This window comes from Notolepis coatsorum (assembly GCF_963971535.1).
Source record: "Notolepis coatsorum genome assembly, chromosome: 8".
In the NCBI taxonomy this organism is placed as follows: Eukaryota; Metazoa; Chordata; class Actinopteri; order Aulopiformes; family Paralepididae; genus Notolepis; species Notolepis coatsorum.
The window spans coordinates 117,032,629-117,056,635 of NC_140172.1; the positions used below are offsets into that span (position 1 = coordinate 117,032,629).

At 40.8% G+C, this 24,007-nt stretch overlaps 1 protein-coding gene across 2 annotated transcripts; it reads left to right on the forward strand.

Moving 5' to 3' along the window:
* pitx1 (paired-like homeodomain 1) lies at positions 1-24,007 on the forward strand. Of its 2 annotated transcripts, XM_084319869.1 has the most exons (5): positions 1-136; positions 1,213-1,267; positions 18,144-18,296; positions 19,664-19,866; positions 22,701-24,007. In XM_084319869.1, exons 2-5 carry the CDS (start codon positions 1,222-1,224, stop codon positions 23,238-23,240), a joined length of 942 nt encoding a protein of 313 aa, XP_084175995.1. In that variant the 5' UTR covers positions 1-136; positions 1,213-1,221; the 3' UTR covers positions 23,241-24,007. The 2 variants fall into 2 exon arrangements, with proteins under 2 accessions (XP_084175995.1, XP_084175996.1); XM_084319870.1 differs by lacking the exon at positions 18,144-18,296.

The window sequence follows — 24,007 nt, forward strand, 5'->3', positions numbered from 1 at the left end:
GGCGACCAAAAGCAAAGCTCTCATTATATTGGACACAGCATATACGGCCACACTATCAGTGGATTTATTCAACACCTGTATGGGGAAATTCTGAGATCGTATCCCTTTCTTTTCTGCCTCTGCTGGAAACCAACTGGTGAGTAGCTAATAATAGGCCTGATCCGCGGTTAATAAAGGTGACTTCACATTTTAGCCGTGGAAACCTTTTAAATGTAACGAGAACGATCGTCGAGTACAGAGTATGTTGTGTTGATGGGTGTGTGAAGAAACCTATAGGCGAGACTAGTCTATGCTTCAGATTTTACACATGCGGTTTATGATATCACATTGGGGTCCGTTCTAAGAATAGAGCAAATGTTGACATATATATACGGACTGTCTATACGCCGGTTTACAAGGCATAGCATGCGTGCGTGTTAGATGGGCGCATAACCTTCTTTGCTTGCAGGCACGACTGCAGCCCTTTTATCGGGTAGGCAGCATTATGGTCAAATTAATGTAAAATATGGTATTTGTGTTCAACCATAATACAGATTTATTTGCGGCTTGGAATTTAAAATACATAATGCAGTCTGCGCCTGCATATAGAGATCACAACATGTTGGCAGCTGCATTAACCAATGCTAAGTAATTGGACCACGATTAGAGTAGGAAAAGACCCCGATGATAGGAACTGACATTATGGTTAGAATCTGCAACGATCTCTGATTGACGCGGTGAACGAGCCACGTGAAAAGAATCGTCAACGAGACGCGCGCGCGTGTGAAGGAGGCGAAGGGACGAGGAGAATTATGTCAAGATTTACTGGCGACGTATAACGAGCAGAGGGATTCCTGGAGATAAGCGGGGTTATGCAGATATATCACAGCAAAGATACACTTTTAGTCAAGATAGCGATCTCTGTGTGTGTCACAAGAAAAAGGCCAACAGCACATGGTTAAAGAATAAACCAATGGGAATCTCTGTATGGAAATATTTCTCGGATTAAGGATTGTGTTACATGGTTATGGCTATAATATAGTCAACATATTTTTCATAACCACATGTCAACAAAGGCTATGAAAAAAAAATGTGCCAACATTTTGACGAAAGTGAGAGAAAGAAACTCGAATGTATGCACACATTTATTTTTTAAATACACCCTTTATTTACAAAACAGGAATAGTTTGACAGGGATGATGGGCTTTTGACGCAAATTCTTGTGTTTTACAGGCAACTGGAATGGAACTCAATCTGTCGAAGAATGTAATCTCGTGCGGGGACCCAGGTATGACCTCGTTATTTTTTAGAATAGACTATTATTAAACAAGAGGGCCACAACGTAGAATTTAGCACACATGTATTTTGTAAATATGGAGTTAAATTTGCTAAATGACATACTTCACGTGCCTCGAGGACCCATGGGAAGGGGGTTGTTAAAGTCCAACTCCTCATTGAACTTGGAATTGTGGAGAGTTGCACGGTGTGCTTATGAGGAGTGGGTATAGCCAAGAGGGCGTATTTGCTTTGTAAGACATAGGATCAAGAATATTCGTTATATGTTGTGCATTATGTATGTAAGGCCATAACACTGATCATATATCTGGTAGCCTATAATGAAATACGAATGTTTATTATTGTGTGTGTGTGTGTGTGTGTGTGTGTGTGTGTGTGTGTGTGTGTGTGTGTGTGTGTGTGTGTGTGTGTGTGTGTGTGTGTGTGTGTGTGTGTGTGTGTGTGTGTGTGTGTGTGTGTGTGTGTGTGTGTGTGTGTCTGTGTGTGTGTGTGTGTGTGTGTGGGGGGGGGCTATTTTTCACTATATGTTTGTTACCTACAGCCTATATATGATTTACCCCAATTATAGTAAACCCAATCCCAGCTGAAAGCAAAGTTACATACATTTCTGTTCTCCAAAAAGTCATATATATAAATGCCTCCGAAGAACCTTGGAAAAGCATGGGTTTTGGGGGACGACGACATATATATTTAATATACCGAATATACACACTGTAAAGACTGATCCTTAATACAACGAGTTAATAGTCCCGCCATATGCCTTTTTATTTTTTATTTTTTGGAGAATAAAGTTATTAGAGAAAATGTATAGGTTTGGAGATCTGCGGTCTTGCAGAAAAAACGCTTGGTACAATGATTGATGGTGATGGTCTGCAGGCGGCAGGCCTATATGTGACAACCGGCACCGACCCCTTTCAGGTGTGGACTATATAATGGATCCATTATGCAGATTAGAATATTGAGAACTGAACACATGTTAATGATGATGTCACAACGGCTACTGCTGGAAATTGAAAGCTATATATAATACGTTTGGAATTCTACAATTCTGGAGAACATTTAAAAGAAAAAAAATTTATTAAAAAAACGTAGCCTATACCTGAACATGTAGGATAGGCTAACTAGGCCTCGTGCGAAGCTGCAATTGTCTGTTTGTGTTTGTATTGTTTGTAAACAGCTAAATGTATACCTGTAGCCTGCATTTTGATTAAAGTGGGATCTGAAAGCATGCAGAGATTAGGCCAAAGCCTATTATTCATATGCAAGCCCTATATATACCGTTTGAGAGAGTGTGTAAACCCATAGTTATTTTTGACACACACACACACACACACACACACACACACACACACACACACACACAACACACACACACACACACACACACACACACCCAAAAAAATCATTATTCCGTATATATGCTGTTCAGCCCTTCAAATTTTCGAGTGGAGCATTTCCGTACGTGTTATTGGCCTTAGAGGCTGCGGGTCAAACGCACGCCTTATTGGACCAAGTGCCCTACTAGAGAAAACCAAGAGGTCACCATCAACAAGGCAATACTGCCATTAGCTCTGTCCTCCTCCGGTTACCCGGCCCACCGTGTCCACTTACATGTGCCTGCTTCTTTCTTCCTGTCGCATCTGCAGGCACTGTTTCATTCATATGTTTTCGTTGCCTGGTTGCTATACAAAGCTACAGGGTGAGGACAAAATACCACCGGTTTTCCTGTTTGGTTTATGATTAACGGCGGTCGTCGAGTTTATTTTCACCTCTCAGGGAAAATAATATGTGTTTATGTTGCACGTGTGCCCTCTGACCTGTCCGCCGCGGATGAAAAGGCTTCCAGGCTCATCCGTCACACGCGAAGCATAATGTTGTCCTCCTGAATTATAATATATCGACCCAACCAACCAAGGTCCCGGCGCAACGCGCGCTATAGCATGAAATGCTCAAGTGCGCGTCGGTGGCGGGGGGCGGGAAGGGGGGGGGGGTAGGTAATTTTCAGGGGTTGAGGTTAATCACAGGTTAACAACGTGCTGCTACTCACCATTTTTCCAGGTTTAGCCGGAATAATATGACGTTATAATTCCAGGTATTTATACTATATAGTGAAGGGGACAGCCGCCGCAATTATAACGCGTTGCAGTTGTAAAAACGCGCACGTTTTCTCGTGCTATATTATATATACGTAACTGAACTCCATCCCATCAGACATCAACATTCACTTATCAGCCTGCAGGCAAATCAATAAAAGAAAATGACACGTATAGGCTGGAATAAGTAGCATATAGTACGCGGCCCACCTATAGACAGTTAGGCACCTTGCTTCGCCACTGGACGGCTGTCTGCATTCCGATGAAACCCTGAAAAGCGACGAATAATGACTTTCAGTCCGTGCACTCACTCTTATTGCAAAATCAACATGGTACGCGCGCACGCGCACACACACACACAGACAGACACAGACACACACACACACACACACACACACACACACACACACACACACACACACACACACACACACACAGACACTCAGTTGACACCTGCTGTCCATGGGGTCACTTATTACAAAAGGGCCATTAACCTTGAGAGCCTCGCGATGTGCGGTCATTACTCATAAACCTGTGGTTACGTCACCCAGAGAGCCTCTTCCCACCGAACATTAATTTAGTCCTCAGTCATCATGTAGCCTCTACTAACATAGCCGCATGGCTTGCCTGCAGTATTTAATTTTTTGTATTTTTGAGGCAAAGGGGTTTGCTGTATGAGCACGGTTTGATTAATAGGCCCATAGATTATTAGATTATAAATGGCCCACAAAACTGATTATATATCTATTGGATAATTCAGATTAATTAAGAGGAATGACACATTCTCCGATGCAAATATTCTGGTCAATTCATCATTACGCATTAAGTGGTTATAACGCCTAACCATTGGTAGAGTCCTTTCTTAGCATAATCCTGTTCTTCATGGATACCTGTAGCTCTGGCTATAGTCACAAAACGAATGCAAAATCAATGGAGCACTGTGGAGGTTTATTTATTTCAGGGTTTGTCCTGGAGCGTGGCCCCATTGACTTAACTTGTGTGGCCAATAGCCAGAGCTGAAGAACAGCATGGATTGTGTTGGAGACAGACTCAACAAAGATGCCTATAGAGAAAACAAATACCTGACCATACCCTTTAGTGTGGCGTAAAGCAGCCTATAGAGAAGCTGCCATGTTTGGATGAGACGAAAATACCTTCTCTCACGAAAATGTAAGAAATACGCGTTGTTTAGAGAGATTCTGGCCATGGTTATATGCTGGTGAGAAAGCGAGATAAATAGCCTATATACGTGTATAGACAAAAGGCAAGTAATTATTGAGAGGTTGCACAATTGCCTTTTGAAGGGGCCTTCAGGGAAGCTTTCCAGTCGGACAGGGTCTCATGTCAAAAGGCACTGTCATACAATTGACTAAAATGCTTAGCGCTGGCGCCTGTGACGGGCGTGGGGTCAGACGGTGCACATATGCAAGGTATACCGGTCTAAGTCGATATGCATTAGGATACCTGACATATGGCTGCGGCATGGCTGTGGTAATGACATGCAGAGTGACTGAGGTTGGATATTCGACAGATATTTGGATAATTTCGAACTCAACGTCTCCATAGTATACTTAGGCCTATACTCCGCGGAGTCGCGGACAGATTATATGTTGACTATTAGGGACCGTCATTAAAGTAACCCCGTCGATGTAAAAAAAAAAAAAAAGTGTATAATTCTGTAACTTCTAAAAATACGACATAATTAAACGAAACCCTCCATTTATAGTCAGTGTGCTTTAATAGATGAGCAATAACCCGCACCGCGCAATACATGCTTAATCTATTTGATATAAACATGGTGTTTTCATGTGAATAGCTTCTAAATCACATGATGACATATACAGACCCCAAATCAGTTTCACAATGTTTAGGAGGGCCACATCATTCAGATAATTTACTTTTCTCAGTAAATGGTTGATTTATTTTACATAAATAGTTAAATGGGAAAATAATAGGTATCTTTTTTTATACACACATATCATATTTTCTTCTTTTTTTGTCTCCTTTATGAATGACCGTATAGACCACAAATCTCATTTAAAATGTTTAAAGGGAAAAAAAATAATGTTTAAAGGACACATATCCACATACCTATCTCACTTTATTCCATATTCCTGTTTTAAAGTGAATATATGGATTATGGCTTCCATGTGAAATGACTAACCCCAAACGAGTTGCAAGATAGAGATAGATATATCTATAGATTTAGAAAAATATCCCCTTAGAGAAATGAACACATAGCAGCATTAACATTAAAAAAAACAAAAAAACGAAAAATTACAGCATTGCATGCAGAAAAGTATATAAAAGGGAATAAGAAGAAAGTTTAAGACACTAATTATATTGTCATTAATCTCCTTTTACATGAACAGTAGTTGTGAATTTGTAAGATGATATAGGTTCTGTCTGTGCTGGAGAGGGTTGTTGGCACTTTAGGAATATGTTGCCTACAGGCTTAAGTTGGCATAAGGTAGCATGCATCTTAAATTACAGCATTGAGCTTGTGTTGAAAAGGCCAGGGAGCATTTAAAGGGACAGCAGGGCTGTTTCTAGCCTCTTACCTTGATGTCACGTAACACCTTCTCTCGTTCAATGTGTGCAGACTTTAAAAAATGTACCTTCCTTAGATGATAAAACTGCAAGATATGCCAGTGTGCTTGTATTGAGAAGCAATTTAAGCCATAGGCTTACATCTCTTTGACTGAAACTTTTAACTGCAGGATTACATTGGCTATAACATATTGCACTTGACCCAGACTGCATCTCAGGTATGCTAAAGTACTCCTTCACATGTGATATTTATGAACAAGAATGGGCAGATTCAGGGGCACACCAACATTATTCGAAATGTACCGTCTTCTCCACATAGTCAGACGAGAAGATAGATACCATTTCCTCTCTTTCTGTGTGTGTGTTCCTTTAAGGAGATGCAAGTCAACAATATATAGGACAAAGATAAAGGTATTTATTTTTTATCTAAAATTAGTATTTCACAAATGTTAGCACTTTGCACACAACTGCCTATATTATGGGCCCATATGTAATTATTCTAAACTATAACAGAGCCATGGATAGATGTTTGTAACTGACCCTCCTTATTTCAATGAAACCATCCCCAACCTGGCCTCATCACACCGTTATGAATGACCTAAAGCTCATTTTCACTTCAGGGGAAATATTAGAGACTCAACCGTCTGTATTAAATGACCCTGCATGCTTGACCCATGAATAACATGGCTTGGTGCTTCTTATTGTAGAAATGTGCTGTTGGGCATAAACCTGGTATCTTCAATTTGAGTAATTTTCCAGTTTTTACTTGAATTTAACATTTACATGGTTCTCTATATTGTGACAAAAATGTAATACAGTCGGCACACAGAGGAGCTGCCTTTTATGTAAATGTATATTATTAACTTTTTGCGCACTGGCTGTTTTCCAGACATCCATATTCATACGGCAGCCATTTTGCTCCTATTTCATGCTCCAGTGGGAACAAGGTGGAAAGGAACCCAACCTGAGCATGACATAAGTGCAAAACGGGTGTTTGATTGACATCTCTATGTTGCGGTAAGGACCAGGAAACCCATTCAAGACCAGATATATAAATCATTTATTTTTAAATACACGGTTGTTAAACAAGGTTGTTTTTCTTAATTTCTTAGTTTACCTTGTGGAGATAACAGCTGTATATCGGGCACCGGGTCACCGTTTTCCCCTTTACGTCTGTGTGATGATGCCATGACATGGGGACCTCTTTGATGATTATCTTCACCAAGTTTTCTGTTGAGTTTTACTGTTTTAACCTGGTGATCTCTAGGACTATCGCAGCCCCATAACATTTTATGAGCATCGTCTACAAATCCAGATGTTGGATTTCATTAAACCCCTGTATACAAGACACTTGATTAGTAGGGATTTAGACCTTTAAAGTAGTAATCCTCTTTTCTTTTTCTTTTTTTTCTTTTCCTGGGTGCGGCATCTACCGGTGATAAGTGGTCATTGCTGTTGGGTTTAAAACTTTTAGCACTGCGCCTTCGATTTATTTCAAACAAACCGCATTGTTGCTGCCAGTGACCGAAAAACCTACCACTTCCTGTGCACAAAATGTCTTACCAGACACCAGTGAATGTAAAACATGTAAGAATGTTCATGAACTGTGTTCAGGTGGAATCATTGTGTTTATATCATGTCTGCGATAGAGTATAGCAAAATTTACATTTATTTATATGAAAATTTGATTATAAAAAATGTATTAAAACTATGCTTAGATATAATTATGACAAATACAAAATACAAAAACAAAGTCGTTCCTGAGGTTTTTTGGGAGTATTTTAGATCAGTGTTGAGGGGATCATCGCAAAATATCTTCTTTGAAATTAAATAACGTTGCATATTATATTGCACATTATTAGCTCTTCATCAACTTCCAACCAAAAAGTGCACGTATAGAGCCCTATCCCAGATCCCCCGGACCTTCTTCATCAATCTGAGGAGTCTCATTCACTCTATTGTCTTAAAGGGGAACGCCACCCAAAATGAGAATTCCAGTATGTTATCCTGAGAGCAGTGAGACTCAGACTGATGTTATCTGGTAGTAAAGTCTGGAGCTCCTCCCTTAACCGATTCGGGGCCAACCACATATATATATGTGATTGGGAGCCAGCGCTTGACGGCCAACCACGTATATATACGTGTTAAGCTTGTTTTTGTTTTTATTCCATTTTAATATCCCAGATGTTGTCACGGAGCTGTATTTTGGCTGGAAAAGGCATATTGGGACTCCGAAAGTGCAGTACCGGCCAGATCCTGGTATTGGCGCTGTCTCGAGAATGCAGTTTCCCCTGTTGCAGACCGGGTGTCACTTTCTTTCTGCTCCGGGTTAGATTTTCTGTTAGCCTAAAGCTATGGCTTCACCAGATCGCCTGGAATACTTTTGGCGACGCCGAATTCAGTATGCAAAGGAATATAGCATCAGCCAATGGACATATCGATCGACCAGATGGCGATCAAATAACTGGGAAATTATTTTATTCTTCTAAGAGCGATTTGACGTCAATTTCAGCCTGATCGGGCCTTGTTCTCATAGCCATCCACCCGGTCAGCGTATGATGTTGCAATAACGAATGCTGTTATTGGTAATCAATAATCAGAAACGACTTCCCCCCCCCCCCTTTCATACATTCATGGTGGAACATGATACCGATCATATGCATTTTGATTTTTAACTCTAGCTTGTGTAGGGCCGAAACGGCAATCGATTTAACGCTATTAGCTTAGCACCCTATAACTAGCTTTGCAGGAATTACCCCAGACCATTCCGGTATATAGTTCATATTCACAACGCTATAAAACGGGAACATATTGATGAAAAATAAATTTCTTTATGGCATATTGAAGGGAAGGTTTATACTGTCAATTGACAATGACAATGGACACATAGCAATAATATAAAATATAGATTTAGCTCTACAAACAACCTCACGCACAGTGAAAACTTGTAATGAAAAGCTGGCCTCAAGCTGGCCTCATAGTCTAATCCCAATGGCCCCGAATGTGTTAACAATGCATTGGAGACTGATTTTATGGACCCAGAGAACGTTTGTTTGAGCTTTATTCTATAGTAGTATTCTCGGTTCTGAAACAGAAAATGTACCCCAATTCATTGTCTATATGGATCAGCTTCGGCTTTCCTGATGACATCACAAATTAGAGTTTTGGCAATTGGGGCGAAAGCTGTTCGTGTTCACTAATATTTTTTGGACTGTCTTACACCGTAGGAATAACATGTAGGAATTCTTAAATTGGGCGTAGTTCCCCTTTTATTTCCAATTGGTGGTGAGAGTCATATGACCGATGCTCTGGGTTGTATATCTGTGGCTGTGTAATAACTACACTTCCAATGGGACTATTGGCATGATTCCCAAAGCGTATTAAATCTCCAGGAACTGCATCACTGCATGTCTGTCTTTTTCTTTTTTCTTTTTTTTAGCAGAAGTGGAACAGTACTCTCTTTCTTGGAGGTCACCCCCCTCCTTACAAGACTTTAACCCTTTCACTACCACACTACCAAAGGGTTAACCCTTTCACTGCGACAATACAGAATGTTAACCCTTTCACTGCCACACGACAAAGGGTTAAAGAGGTTTTAACTCTTTCATAAAGTTTTTTTCCCCCTTTTTCTTCTTTCTTTTTTTTGGGGGGGGGAGTAAATTAAACCTCCATGGGTTTCAATGAAGCCGTCATCACATGATCACACCATTAGATGTTCTGTTCTCAAAATGCTCATGCCTGAAAGGGTTAATACCAGTTGTCTACTACTTCCTGCATCTTTCACCTTTTCGGTTCTCACAATGGATGATCGTTACAATAAATGCAAGACATTTTGAAACTGGTTCAGGGTGCAGTATATGAATAATTAGGAGAGAAATCCATTTGCATTCAAATGAGGAAGTATTGAGATGTGTGTGTGCGTGTGTGTCCGTGTGCGTGTGCGTGTGCGTGTGTTGTGTGTGTATGATGTGGGGGAGTATAAGGTTACTCTCTTTTCTATCATCTGTCTATCATTCCATCACAAATTGAAGCTCCCCTCTTGGAGATGCTATGGTTTTTGGTAGCATTCTTTAACAGTTAACAATTGCTGCATTGGAATTGGAAGTGTAGCCTGGAGAGCTATACTGCCAATCTGAGCGCCCCCAAGAAAAACAACTGGTTCAACAGAGGTTCAGCTGCCGGGGTTTTGGTCTGAATTGCTCAGTATGTGCCGCGATTATAATGCCAGACAAGAAAGGTGTCTCTGAAGCAAAGCACGGCACCGTTAAACATGGCCGATTTGTATGATAGGACAGAACAGTTACTGTACATAGGTTCAGGCTCCCAGGCTCCATGACCGCAAGCTCGCCATTCCAAGCCCTGGCCAGGGCTGCTGTCAGAAAGTGGTGTTGTCCAGTAGGGAGTTATTTGTCCTGTGCACACTGTTACCGTGACAGGGACACCATACATGTGCCATCCTTCAGATGAGACGTTAAACCAAAGGATCCAACTCACCGCAGTTCGCTAAGAAACAAATACCGGTTCCCCCGATATGAATAGCCAAATTCCCGATCCGGTCTCTGACCTCAAGGTCACAGAATTGTCCCTCTCCGTATCAATCCTTAATTGGCGTCTCAGCTATTGTGTGTGTCCAGTGTAGCTATAGCAACCGAGGCCCATGTTTCACCCCCAAGGATCAACACATTGGTGGTGGAGGAGGCAAGTTAGTGCTTTCTGTCCTGGAGAAATGTCATCATTCATTCATTTAAGTTTATTGGAAAAGCTGATTGATTGATTGATTGATTGATTGATTGATTGATTGGAAACTTTCATTAACAGATTGCAGAATGGAGGGCGGCTACGTGGCACAGTGGGCAAGGCGCTCGCAACGAATGCTGGAGACTAGGCTCGAACAGGATGCCTCCTGTTCGAGCCCCGCTCTCCACATTGCTTTCAGTTTAGCTGGTCGTCCACAGTAATACACATTGGCCGTATTACGGGGAGGGAAACTGAAGGGTGGGGATCGGGCGTTGTGGACAGCGACTCCTACAGGTCGGTTAGTGCGCCTGCGCAGTAGAATCAAGAAGCGACAGGGGCGGGGCCCCTCCAAAGCCCAGACCCCCGACGCTGAAAGATCGAGCCGCGCAGGTGAAAAGATGCGACGGCTGTTACCTCGAGTATCGGAGGGGACTCGTGCTATGTATGACTTAGTCCACATTGCAGCCGGCTTGTGGGAGGCAAGAAACAACGTTCGAAGACAGGGGAGGGTTGAATAGGACGATATGAAAATTGGGATGGGAGAAAAATAGAAAAATGGGAGAAAAAGTGGATAAAAAAAAAAAACAGATTGCAGAATGGGTACAGTACAGCTCAATACACACAATTGTTAAGGGGATGCAGACCAGAGAAAGACTTTCGTCTTGTTAATCAGGGTCCCCCACTAGGGTTCCCCCTGAGGTGGAAACAGTACTGAAATACTGTATATTACTCAAGTATAAATACTGTATAGTACTCAAGTAGAAGTACTGTATATTACTCAAGTATAAATACTGTATATTACTCAAGTAGAAGTACTGTATACTACTCAAGTATAAATACTGTATACTACTCACGTAGAAGTACTGTATATTACTCAAGTAGAAGTACTGTATACTACTCAAGTAGAAATACTGTATATTACTCAAGTAGAAGTACTGTATATTACTCAAGTAGAAATACTGTATATTACTCAAGTGGAAGTACTGTATATTACTCAAGTAGAAATACTGTATATTACTCAAGTATAAATACTGTATATTACTCAAGTAGAAGTACTGTATATTACTCAAGTAGAAATACTGTATAGTACTCAAGTAGAAGTACTGTATATTACTCAAGTATAAATACTGTATATTACTCAAGTATAAATACTGTATACTACTCAAGTAGAAGTACTGTATATTACTCAAGTAGAAATACTGTATAGTACTCAAGTAGAAGTACTGTATATTACTCAAGTAGAAATACTGTATATTACTCAAGTATAAATACTGTATATTACTCAAGTAGAAGTACTGTATATTACTCAAGTAGAAGTACTGTATATTACTCAAGTAGAAGTACTGTATACTACTCAAGTAGAAATACTGTATATTACTCAAGTAGAAGTACTGTATACTACTCAAGTAGAAATACTGTATATTACTCAAGTGGAAGTACTGTATATTACTCAAGTAGAAATACTGTATATTACTCAAGTAGAAGTACTGTATATTACTCAAGTAGAAGTATTGTTACTTCACTGTATATTACTCAAGTAGAAGTACTGTACTACTCAAGTAGAAATACCTTACCTAATCATCTATACTTTATAACAACAACTAGGGCTACCCAAAGTATGGCTTGTGGTCCAAATTTGGTCATCCACAACATTATTTTTGGCCCTCCAAAGGATTCCAGAGAATAATAAGACAATTCTATTTTATATATTTAGATGCAATTTAACTAAATTATATTTGAGGAGGGTTTTTTAATCTAATCTTAGACCTAAAACAATGTTGTTTAGGCTACTTGTTACATTCATATCAACATCCGTGGCCCTTCATGTCAAAAGGTTTGGGCACCCTTGAATTTTTGTTACTACTGTACCACCTCAGTGAGGGAACAGGGAACACAACAAGTGTGAATCCGCAATAGCTGCGACCGCGTACACATGCATTCACACACACACACACATGCGCCCTCAAACAAACCCTTGACCTCCATGCAAAATGTCAGCCTCCTATGGGTGAAAACTGTGGCCGCTAGTGGGGAGTGGGGACACTTTTGTGGACCAACCAGCCAACAGAGCGACTACAGAGTCAGACCCGGCCCAAGCCTTTATGGAGCCCTGAGCTCAATTTGATTTGGGGCGCCAATACCATTGACTATTGTCAATGCTTGGTCATCATTTTGTATTTTTTGTGTGCCTTGTTTTGCTTGTATCCCATTGTCTTTTTAAAGCTGTATAATTGGATTGATTTTTGTAAATAGATTTTCTGTAATAAAAAATAAAGTAGTATTAGCTAGCCAGCCTGTTAACATAATATTGCGTTTTTGTATGTATGTATTACCATTGACATACTGTATATATTTTATTTTAACGTAAGCTCTTTTGTGGGATATTTCTAGCGCTCTTGGGAGCCCTCTGGTGGCCACAGGGGCCCTAAGCAGGTGCTTAGTTCGCTTATGTGTCGGGCCGATTTACCAACAGAGATATGTCCCTCAGTGTGTTTGATTGATTGATTGAAAAGTTTATTAACAGATTGCAGAATGGGTACAGTACAGTACATCTCAATACATACAATTGTTAAGGGGATGCAGACCAGAGAAAGACTTTCGTCTTGTTTACATCAGGGTCCCCCATTTTCAATTCATCATAAAGGGTCTTTGACCCTTTCACTACCACACTACAAAGAGTTAACCCTTTCACTACCACACTACAAAGGGTTAACCCATACCACACTACAAAGGGTTAACCCTTTCACTACAACAATACAGAAGGTTAACCCTTTCACTACCACACGGTTAAACCTTTTCACTACCACACTACAGAAGGTTAACATTTACATTTACATTTAGTCATTTAGCTGACGCTTTTATCCAAAGCGACTTACATATATGTACGACAAGTCAGCAGGAAGGGTACAACTCTTTCAGCTGAGTGACAATGATCACTACAGACATGGTAGTGAAAGGGTTAACCTTATGTAGTGTGGTAGTGAAAGGGGTTAACCTTATGTAGTGTGGTAGTGAAAGGGTTAACCTTATGTAGTGTGGTAGTGAAAGGGTTCATGCTTGGGCAGCAGAGATAATAATTTCCCTATGTGTCTTCAAAGCTTGGGCAGCAGAGATAATAATTTCCTTCAGTGTGTCTTCAAAGCTTGGGCAGCAGATAGGCGTAGTAAGAAAGAACGATAGTCAGACAGAAAAGTAAAGGGTCATGATGTAGTTTTCAAGTTCAAGTTTGTTCTTCTAAACATGTAGCCCTTCTAAACATTTTGAATCAGTTTTGGGGATCTGTAGGTCATGGGACATATAGAAGCAAATACTCCCACGGGCTTTCATGCTAACACAAGAGATAGAGGCCGACCAACGATAACGTAGGCTAAAAACAAATGGTGATGATTGGTGCTCTATAGGGAGAGACATTGAAAAAAATAACCACCTTGACGGTATTTGAATTTCCCCTTCTGAGATATACCTTTGAGGGTGGGAAGCAGGAGATTCTCAATAGGGAGGTGTAGTGGTTACGTCATTGCCATTTTTCGTGTTCCACCCTCTTTCCAACGCAACGTATTTCCCCATTGCCCATTTCTAAATCGTCTCGTTTAAAACAAATAAAGCATTAACATTTTCATGGTGTACCGCTTTCTGTGCTTATTCATCCAAAATCTATAGCTCAACATGAAAATATTCGCAATTAATCATAAAGAAAAATCGCCACATTTTATTTCAACCAAAAATGCTTAAACAATAATGTTAGTGATAGAAGGGAACTCATTTTGTGCACAAATGGAAAGCTTTTCAATTTCCATGCGGCAGAATTGTTACAATAAGCCGATAATCCATTTTCCCAATGATAAATCCCTATACGGGTGGAACAATCAGTGACGTCAGACTACACCTGTCTATATGCTTGTAGTGGTTACGTCATTGTTGTTTCCGGCTGGTCCACCATCTTGAAAAACAAATAAAGCATGAACATTTGCGCGTTATTTTTTTTCGTAACCGCATTTTGCGGAGACACTCTCTGATTGGCTAGCCACGTACAACGAAGCCCCTCTCTGATTGGTTGAGCGAAGCCCCTCTCTGATTGGTTTAGCTCCCCACGCGCCAAGAAAGAGGCAAGCGTAATCGGAGGCGAGCGGAAATGTAATGTTATGTTCTAAATAATCCATGTATATATTGAATGTAGAATACATATTTATCAAAACAACTACCAGATTCACTCATAACGTTATTATGATTCACTCATAACGTTATATAACATAACGTTATATAATGTTATTTCGCGTTTTATTCATAACATTATTTCGCGTGACAACACAGCCCAGCTGTCAGAAACTGTACATTGAGGGGGTTTGAATCAAAGCCCTATCGAAAGTACTCAAGCTCTACTGTCTTTAACTATGAAGTACACGGCTAGCCAATCAGAGAGCGTCTCCGCAAACTGCGGCTACGAAAAAAAATAAGGCAACATTTGCATGGTGTACGTTTCTGTGCGTATTCAAATAGCTCAACATGAAAATATTCTAAATGAATCTTATAAAAAAAATCGCCGAATTTTATTTCAACCAAAAATGCAATAATGTTAGTGATAGAAGGGAACTCATTTTGTGCAAAAATGGAAAGCTTGCCAATGTTCATGAGGCAGAATTGTTACAATAGCCGATAATCCATTTTCCCAATGATAAATCCCTATACGGGTGGACCTCGCGGGCGGTCCAAAGTGACGTCAGACAGTCTACACCTCCTTTATTCATACTTTTTTTAAATATATAATTAAGGGAAGAAATATGCCACAGCAATATGCCACAAAATGAGGATTTTTTTGCAGACCTTGAATGTGTCACAACTCTTCCCTGGTGTTGAATGACATTACCATGAGCGAAATATTGTTTTGTGGTGGAATTTCCCACTTAGCCATACTAAACATTTTGGAACTGATTTGAGGCCGTTGGTCATGTGACTTGAAAACTATTAAATAAGATATTATTTTCACCGTAAAATATTTATATCAAATAAATAAAGGCCTCGGTGGGGGGGAACATAGTATGGACACGGTCTTTTTTGTCCACTTAAACACATTGGATTTAATTGGGGATTTTCTGTCATGTTTAGGCCTATGTGCTTTACTTTATTGACGGTCCCTAAACAACCGCGATAGATTCTGGTTCAGCTGAAACGTTCAATTAACTTCTCTGCCAAAGTGACTGTGAAGCCAAAAATCTAATTATTTGTCATTAATCCAATCTCACACATATCTTTAGAACAAGCATGTTCATAGGTATACGTGATTAAGCATAGGCATAATTGGGGCAATAACCTAAAAAAAAACTGTATTGCGGATTATAATAAAGTCGAATCTTGTATTGTCTCCTTGCGGACAGCATGGTTGATTGATTGATTGATTGAAAACTTTATTAACAGATTGCAGAATGGGTACAGTACAGTACAGCTCAATACATACAATTGTTAAGGGGATGCAGACCAGAGAAAGACTTTCGTCTTGTTTACATCAGGGTCCCCCATTTTCAATTCATCATAACATGACATACACGACATACAGATAGACAGTACTGCTACATCTATATTATGAGATTTGCAAATACATTACTGTTTGTGATACAAAAAGAGTCCAGAAAAGAGAGTATACATTTGACGTATACTGTACATTTGAGGAGGTCTACCTATACAGTATAGTGCAAATTGTGATCTATTATACCAAGTAAATGCAATTATACGTTATAATACCATTATAAATCTGAGGACTATTTTCACCTCTTGACTTTTTGCACATTTTGATGTAAAACTATGTTTTCATTGTGTGCGTTGTAGCCTATGGTATACTCTTGCTAACTTAATCTAGCGCGAGTGCACACACACACTCCAAATCCTCCTCTTTATTCTTTATTTTATTTATTATTGTCTCTGGGTCTGATGGGACAACAATTGACAATGGCCTCAAGCCATCAAACATTAACAATGTTACTCAGACTGAAATAAAAAAAAACGTTTTAGACAATTATCTATAACCTTTAGAAATATTACGGCTCTCATAACAGCTGATACCATTGCAGCAGACTATACAAAAATAGGCCAACTGATTTTTTATAGACACATACCGTACCGGTAATCTGTAATCAACCAAGATTTTCAGATCTACCTAATACTCTGATCAATTGTCCCCTATCGTATTTGTGTGGTTTCCGCGAGGCTATGTGGTGGACTTTGTTTCATTCGAGCACAAATATTTAAATAGAAATGTGCTAATGATTTATGGTGAATAATTAACACACATGGGGAAAAAACGCATATTATTTGTATTGCTGAATTTACATAACATCGTTTGGGTCGCAGATAAGTATACGGCACCGTATATAGCCTTATGTTGTTTGAGCACCTTTCATATTTCCAGGTGGATATGTCCTGGCTGGTAAAGCCTAAACGCCGGGCCTATCGTACAAAATAAAATATTGAAAAATAGCATTTCACAATGCTACTAACTCAACGCACAGCAGACAGTCACAGTTCACGAACCGGGTGGCGGAGGGGTGTGTGATTCATGACTTGTTTGATGCCTGTATGGTCTTCCGCGGTTTTCTTTTTTTATTAGGAATGATTGTTTATATGTTGGGGGGAAATAAAAGCTGGTCAAAACCCGTCCTGCGTGAGAACTGATGGACTGTCACTAGTTTACAGTGCTCCCCATTCATTCATAAAATAACGTGGGCATAGCCTATAATAAATTATACACTTCGCGTGTGCACGGCGTTGGGGGAAAAAAAAAATAATAACAGGGCAGGTCTCTATAGCAAATGTTTATTCAGCTCAGTACATATCCGAGATATATATTGTGTGCGACTGTGTGTGTGTGTATAAGCGCACCCATGCGCCCATTCCATTGCGTTGTAACTTGTGTATGGGGGACGCAACCTGTTTAAAACATAGCCGAATAAAATGGCCCATTTTCTTCCGAACTTTCCAATGCTTTGCAAAGCGTTGCCTCATGCATGCTCTCCCGAGAGATACCCCCCTACCTCCCTCCCTCCTCCCCTACCTCCCTACCTCCCTCCCTCCTGCCCTCCTCCCTCCTGCCCTCCTCCCTCCCTCCCTCCTCCCCTCCTCCCTCCCTCCCTCCCCGAAAGCTTCTCTCCTCGACAGTAGAGAGCGCCCTGTGGGTGGGTGGGACTACCCTCGCATTTCAGGGAGGCTGAGCGCAGAAGATGGGTGGGTCCCGTCTGTAGATTGGAAAGCGAGAGAGAGAGAGAGCGTCCATTCGGTCCCACTGCACTCTCCCTCCTGCGGAAACTCAACGAGCACACGGGGCTGTGCAATTTTTCCTAAGAGCACATATTCTCCAGTTTTCCCCCTACAACAACAATGGCATACATTTGGCTGCGGGTGGATTTTTTTTATAGCATAGTCTTGTAAGAAAGAGTCGTATACACAACAAGTAGGATTTACACGGTTTCCCTTTTTTTTATACGCATCATTCTTTTCAAGGTGGAATGAATTTGGACAGACTCGCAGAGAGACCGCCGGCGCCGCGCGACGTGGCCGCGGGCCCCGCTGCGTTTCATTTGCCGAGAGCTTCGAACAGCAGTCGAGACGCGTTAGAGAACTCAAGCACCGAGTCGTCAGACACAGAATTAGCAGGTATACATACATGACGATGCAATGGCACGATTATTCCTTCTTGTGACTGCAAACAATTTGATTCATGTCTTATTCTGCCGTGAGCTGTTTTGGTGGCATAATGTTAATTTTTATATGAAGAATGAATACACGAAGAGGTCAAAAGCAACAGAGCGTTGCCATGGTCCATACAGGCCTGTGTATCCTCTGTATAGCGCACACAAGCTACTTTGGCATATGGATAAATAAATACATATTTGTTGAGATTTCCCATTGCATGTTTATTTCGCTGACTGTAACACTTGGCCTGGCTGTCAACGAAAAATCTGCATACAAGTTTGTCTGCTGTCAGTCAATTCCTTAACATTTAACTTTTGAATAACAGCCATATTTACTAAACAACACTGAAAATCATATATGCCTGTATTGTCGATAGGAGAATCTGTTCAAACTTTGTTGTTGAACTTCAAAGGTCACTATTTCTAAAATGCATTATTAATTGCTATTCGAAGCATGCACTCTCCAACCCCATAACACGGCACAAGAGACGGTGGCTATATAAGCGCGGATTGATTATTCTACGAGTCTTAATATATTCATGTTAATAACAGACTTAGGTTGGTCGTAAATATTCAGCCACCACTTATTTGTCAGGTTTCCAAAGGAAACGTCCATTTCCTTTGGATATGTGATATATATAGCTGAGTATTTACGACCAACCTAAGTCCTGTTATTAACATGAATTTAAGACTCGGTAGAATAATCATTTTTGTATTTACCTTCCAAGTGTAGCACCCTCGGTTTAATTGGGCTATCTTGTCATCATGGCACAAGAGATAAGAGCGTATACAAACGTTGTGGTAAATACTATTGGTGTTAACAGGTTATTTGTAGAGCCGCATGGTGTGTCTGAGAGAATCAATATTTAACTGGAAGATAGATGTGCTCTTGTGGTGTGTGTGTGTGTGTGTGTGTGTGTGTGTGTGTGTGTGTGTGTGTGTGTGTGTGTGTGTGTGTGTGTGTGTGTGTGTGTGTGTGTGTGTGTGTGTGTGTGTGTGTGTGTGTGTGTGTGTGTGTGTGTGTGTGTGTGTGTGTGTGTGTGTGTGTGTGTGTGTGTGTGTGTGTGTGTGTCTCTCTCTCTGTGAAGATGCCGTTGCTTGTGTTGGACTTCCTTAAAATCACGCTCTATGGGGGTGGGCATGTGTAATAAGTTTGGCTCTTTGCTTCCATCAGTCGCTCCAATGTTGCACTTATACATTATTATGATGACTCCATTTTGTGTGTGTGTGCAGTCATGTGAGAGAGAGAATTGGTCACTCGTAGACTACACGGCACCCGAAATTACCCCTCATTAAATGATATCCCCCCGTGTCGTGTGTGCTTCGCAGAAAAGGAGAGGAGCGTGGAACAACGAAGCGATGACGGCAACGCGGACGACCCGAAGAAGAAGAAGCAGCGGCGGCAGAGGACTCACTTCACGAGCCAACAGCTGCAGGAGCTCGAGGCCACCTTCCAACGGAACCGCTACCCCGACATGAGCACGAGAGAGGAGATAGCCGTGTGGACCAACCTCACCGAGGCCAGAGTCAGGGTAAGAGAGAGGAGATAGCCGTGTGGACCAACCTCACCGAGGCCAGAGTCAGGGTAAGAGAGAGGAGATAGCCGTGTGGACCAACCTCACCGAGGCCAGAGTCAGGGTAAGAGAGAGGAGATAGCCGTGTGGACCAACCTCACCGAGGCCAGAGTCAGGGTAAGAGAGAGGAGATAGCCGTGTGGACCAACCTCACCGAGGCCAGAGTCAGGGTAAGAGAGAGGAGATAGCCGTGTGGACCAACCTCACCGAGGCCAGAGTCAGGGTAAGAGAGAGGAGATAGCCGTGTGGACCAACCTCACCGAGGCCAGAGTCAGGGTAAGAGAGAGGAGATAGCCGTGTGGACCAACCTCACCGAGGCCAGAGTCAGGGTAAGACTAGAGAGGAGATAGCCGTGTGGAGGACCAACCTCACCGAGGCCAGAGTCAGGGTAAGACTAGAGAGAGGAGATAGCCGTGTGGACCAACCTCACCGAGGCCAGAGTCAGGGTAAGAGAGAGGAGACAGATAGCCGTGTGGACCAACCTCACCGAGGCCAGAGTCAGGGTAGAGGAAATAGCCGTGTGGACCAACCTCACCGAGGCCCCGTCAAATAAAAGAAGAGTTTCATGTTTCAAGTTTTGTTTTATTAATTGTCACGTAAAGTACACATTGCAGTGTACAATAAACAGTGAAATGCTTGGTTCTCTATGAGCCCACTGAGAATGTGCTTTACTGTAAAAAAATTTGAAAAGAAAAAAGTCCAAACACTATACAAACTAAAGTACAACCTAAAGTACAAAATGAAAACAATGAGATACAAAATGCTAACTTTTTGGTATGGATGTAGTGCACATTTCTTTGTAATAAATAGATACATATATGGTGTAGTGTTTAAAGTGTCTAAAGTGCATGTTAAAGGTGAGTGTTTAAAGTGAGTATATGGAAGGGTCGCGGCGAACGTATACGCTGCCAGTTGAAACGTGTTTTGAGGTTATAGCTTCACGGCAAAACTATGCTCGTTTATTGTGGTGATTTCACCGTGAAAATTACTATTACTAACATTATGACTGGCGAAACTAACAGGAGGCTATGCCTCCTCCCCCCCCCGAACGTTAGTTATACCTGCACTGTGATTGACGAGGCAGTCTCAGTCAGTTCTGACATTTCTGATTAGGGCCTAGCCTCGTTTGCGGATTATATAGGCTTGATGAACACAGTTGGTCATTCATAGTTTTGCATATGGTATAGGTCTAAATCCACCTAACATGAGCAATTCTCTCCCAAAGCTAGAAAACGCAGACATAAGGGTATAGGCTCTGATCTGTGATGTCACTATGTCTATAGGCAGAATCTATAGCTGACAAAGATCGACAGATATGGTAGTTTTTTCTGGAGCTTTAGGCCTACTTCCAATTTGACGATTATTCGATTCCATTGATGCTTCCGAAACAATCAACAATTTCAATCAATCCACAAAATTATAAAAACGCAGTTGCATGTGCGAAGCTTTTCGTTGTCATTGCAGGCCTATATATCCTACTGCCTGTACGTAATTTATAGATATATATATAGAGAGAGAGTAAATGTGGGTTGCTTTTATTTTATTTTATTATAATTTAACAAAATAAAAATTGTGCAGCAATTATTCAACTATTGTAGCTGGATTCAATGTACAGGTGCGTGATGATCCGGTCATTGATCCACTGACTCAATTTGAATAAACAGGCGACCCTAAACTAATTTAGGATAATGAAAATATTGTTTATTTTGAATGTTGAAACCAAATAATATATTATAACTGGCCATCGCCTATTATTGGTCCTGTCCGCATTAGACAAAATGTTATGGTATTATTATAGTAGTAGTAGTAGTAGTAGTAGTAGTAGTAGTAGTAGTAGTAGTAGTAGTAGTAGTAGTAGTAGTAGTAGTAGTATAGTAGTAGTAGTAGTAGTAGTAGTAGTAGTAGTAGTAGTAGTAGTAGTAGTAGTAGTAGTAGTAGTAGTGTTATTTATTTATTGTCATTTATACAGTGCAGGGACATAAATAAATAATTGTCTTTTTCACACTAAAGCCTTTTAATTTCAGATTTTACAATGCAGATATAGTGTAAATTACTTGTTTTGTATTTTACGTTTTAGATTCGATTGTGTCAATTATTGTCATTAGCCTATTATTATTTGTATTATTATTATTATTATTATTATTATTATTATTATTATTATTATTATTATTATTATTATTATTATTATTATTGCTGCTGCTGCTGTTGTTGTTCATCATCATTATTAACACGTGCTTTATCTATAAATGCTTATCTAAGAAGCTGTAGCCCAACTTATTTAGAAAATATTATTAACAATTCGTTATTTATCTTTTTTAAATTCCTTTATCGGGCCTATGTAACCTATAAGGCCTATCTTTAGCAACAACCCAAACAAGTAGTCTAGAGACTTGAGACCATTGTGCACCAGGCCTTGCTTGAGGAAACTATAAAACCACATTGCTGCTGACAAGGCAGGTTGAAATACAGGCGTGCAGTAGACCCTCTCTGCAGAATCTTTGGCTTGTGTCACATATTGCTCACGTCTTTGTGGACAATTTGTCAATACCGCAATGTTCGCTGCGAGACATATACACATAGCATCAACAGTCCATCTAAATGGTGATACATCTGTAAACTGGGTTAACATTTATTATATGAGTAAATGATATAGCCTATAGGTTAACGGGGATTCTGTCAAGGTTTGATAAGACATAAGACTTAAGCAGGTTTTTGTGATGCATTTAAATATGTGATGTGTTGTCTTTAATTGCACATTTTGTCGATTATTATTTATTTTCTGTCACCCTCAGGTATGGTTCAAAAACCGCCGGGCCAAATGGAGGAAGCGGGAACGCAACCAGCAAATGGACCTGTGCAAAAATAGCTATTTGCCGCAGTTCAGCGGCCTCATGCAGCCGTACGACGACATGTACCCGGCCTACACCTACAACAACTGGACCAACAAGGGCCTCACCCCGGCGCCCTTATCTACCAAGAATTTCACATTTTTCAACTCCATGAGCCCGCTTACGACCCAGTCTATGTTCTCAGCTCCCAACTCGATCTCCTCTATGACTATGGCGTCTGGCATGGGTCACTCGGCCGTGCCGGGCATGGCGACCGCGGGCTTGAACAACATCAACGGCATTGGCACCTCCACGATCAACTCCGCCATGTCTTCCTCCGCGTGCCCGTACGGGCCTCCCGGCTCCCCATACAGTGTGTACAGAGACACGTGTAACTCTAGCCTCGCAACGCTGAGGCTGAAATCCAAACAGCATCCGACCTTCGGATACAGCGGCCTGCAGAGCCCGGGCTCGAGCCTCAACGCCTGTCAATACAACAGCTGACGGGCCCAAACGCCTGGCTGAGAATAAAAAACATAAATAAAAAGAGAAAAAAAAACCAAGATGAACTGTCACGCTGTAAGCCTATACCTGCGGATGGGACACAAGACAACTAAACTGGATTAGTTGCGATCATTTATTTTTCAAAATGGATTATGCGGGTTGTATGTGTTTACCAATGAACTTGCACAGCAATTTAAATGTCCATGTTTTTGGATTTTAAAGTGATGAAGACATTGTTACATTGCTGCATTGTACATATAGGCCTAACAAAAAAAAACAGAAGAGCATTGTGCTTTTTCCCCTTTGCTTGCTTTGAAGACTCGCACCAATTTGAACACTTCTGCCTACACACACGGATTAGGGGGGGGGGGGGGGATCTAAACATAACACGAATCCGGACCCGGTAAAAGAAGAATTATATATTGTATATAGTAGACTTTTATGTTGCTTGTAGGCTATATGCTTTAGTCTATAATATATAGCCATAAGGTCTATGCAGGGGTGCCACGGCCCATTTTACCATTATGCGTCCCGTTCAGTGACTTTCCTTCATATGTTTTGTCTGGAGTCTTTTCGTTTTACTTGTTTGCTCAAATAGAAACCACGCATGCTTAACTTGAGTGCAACGTATTTTGTACAAGTTGGTAATATTGTAAGTAAGTTCATTATAACCTATTCTATATACAAAAGGTGATTCAAAGTCTTCATGTGTTTATGGAAATTATGTTTGCTTGAATAAACTACATAAGAGGTTTATTTCAACTATA

What these genes read in the sequence shown, in the direction of transcription:
- pitx1 (XM_084319869.1), top strand. Translation starts at nt 1,222, where the DNA reads ATGGAACTCAATCTGTCGAAGAATGTAATCTCGTGCGGGGACCCAG. An exon ending in AATCTCGTGCGGGGACCCAG is followed by an intron (nt 1,268 to 18,143) that starts GTATGACCTCGT and finishes ATTCTTTTCAAG; the next exon opens with GTGGAATGAATTTGGACAGA. An exon ending in TCACCGAGGCCAGAGTCAGG is followed by an intron (nt 19,867 to 22,700) that starts GTAAGAGAGAGG and finishes TGTCACCCTCAG; the next exon opens with GTATGGTTCAAAAACCGCCG.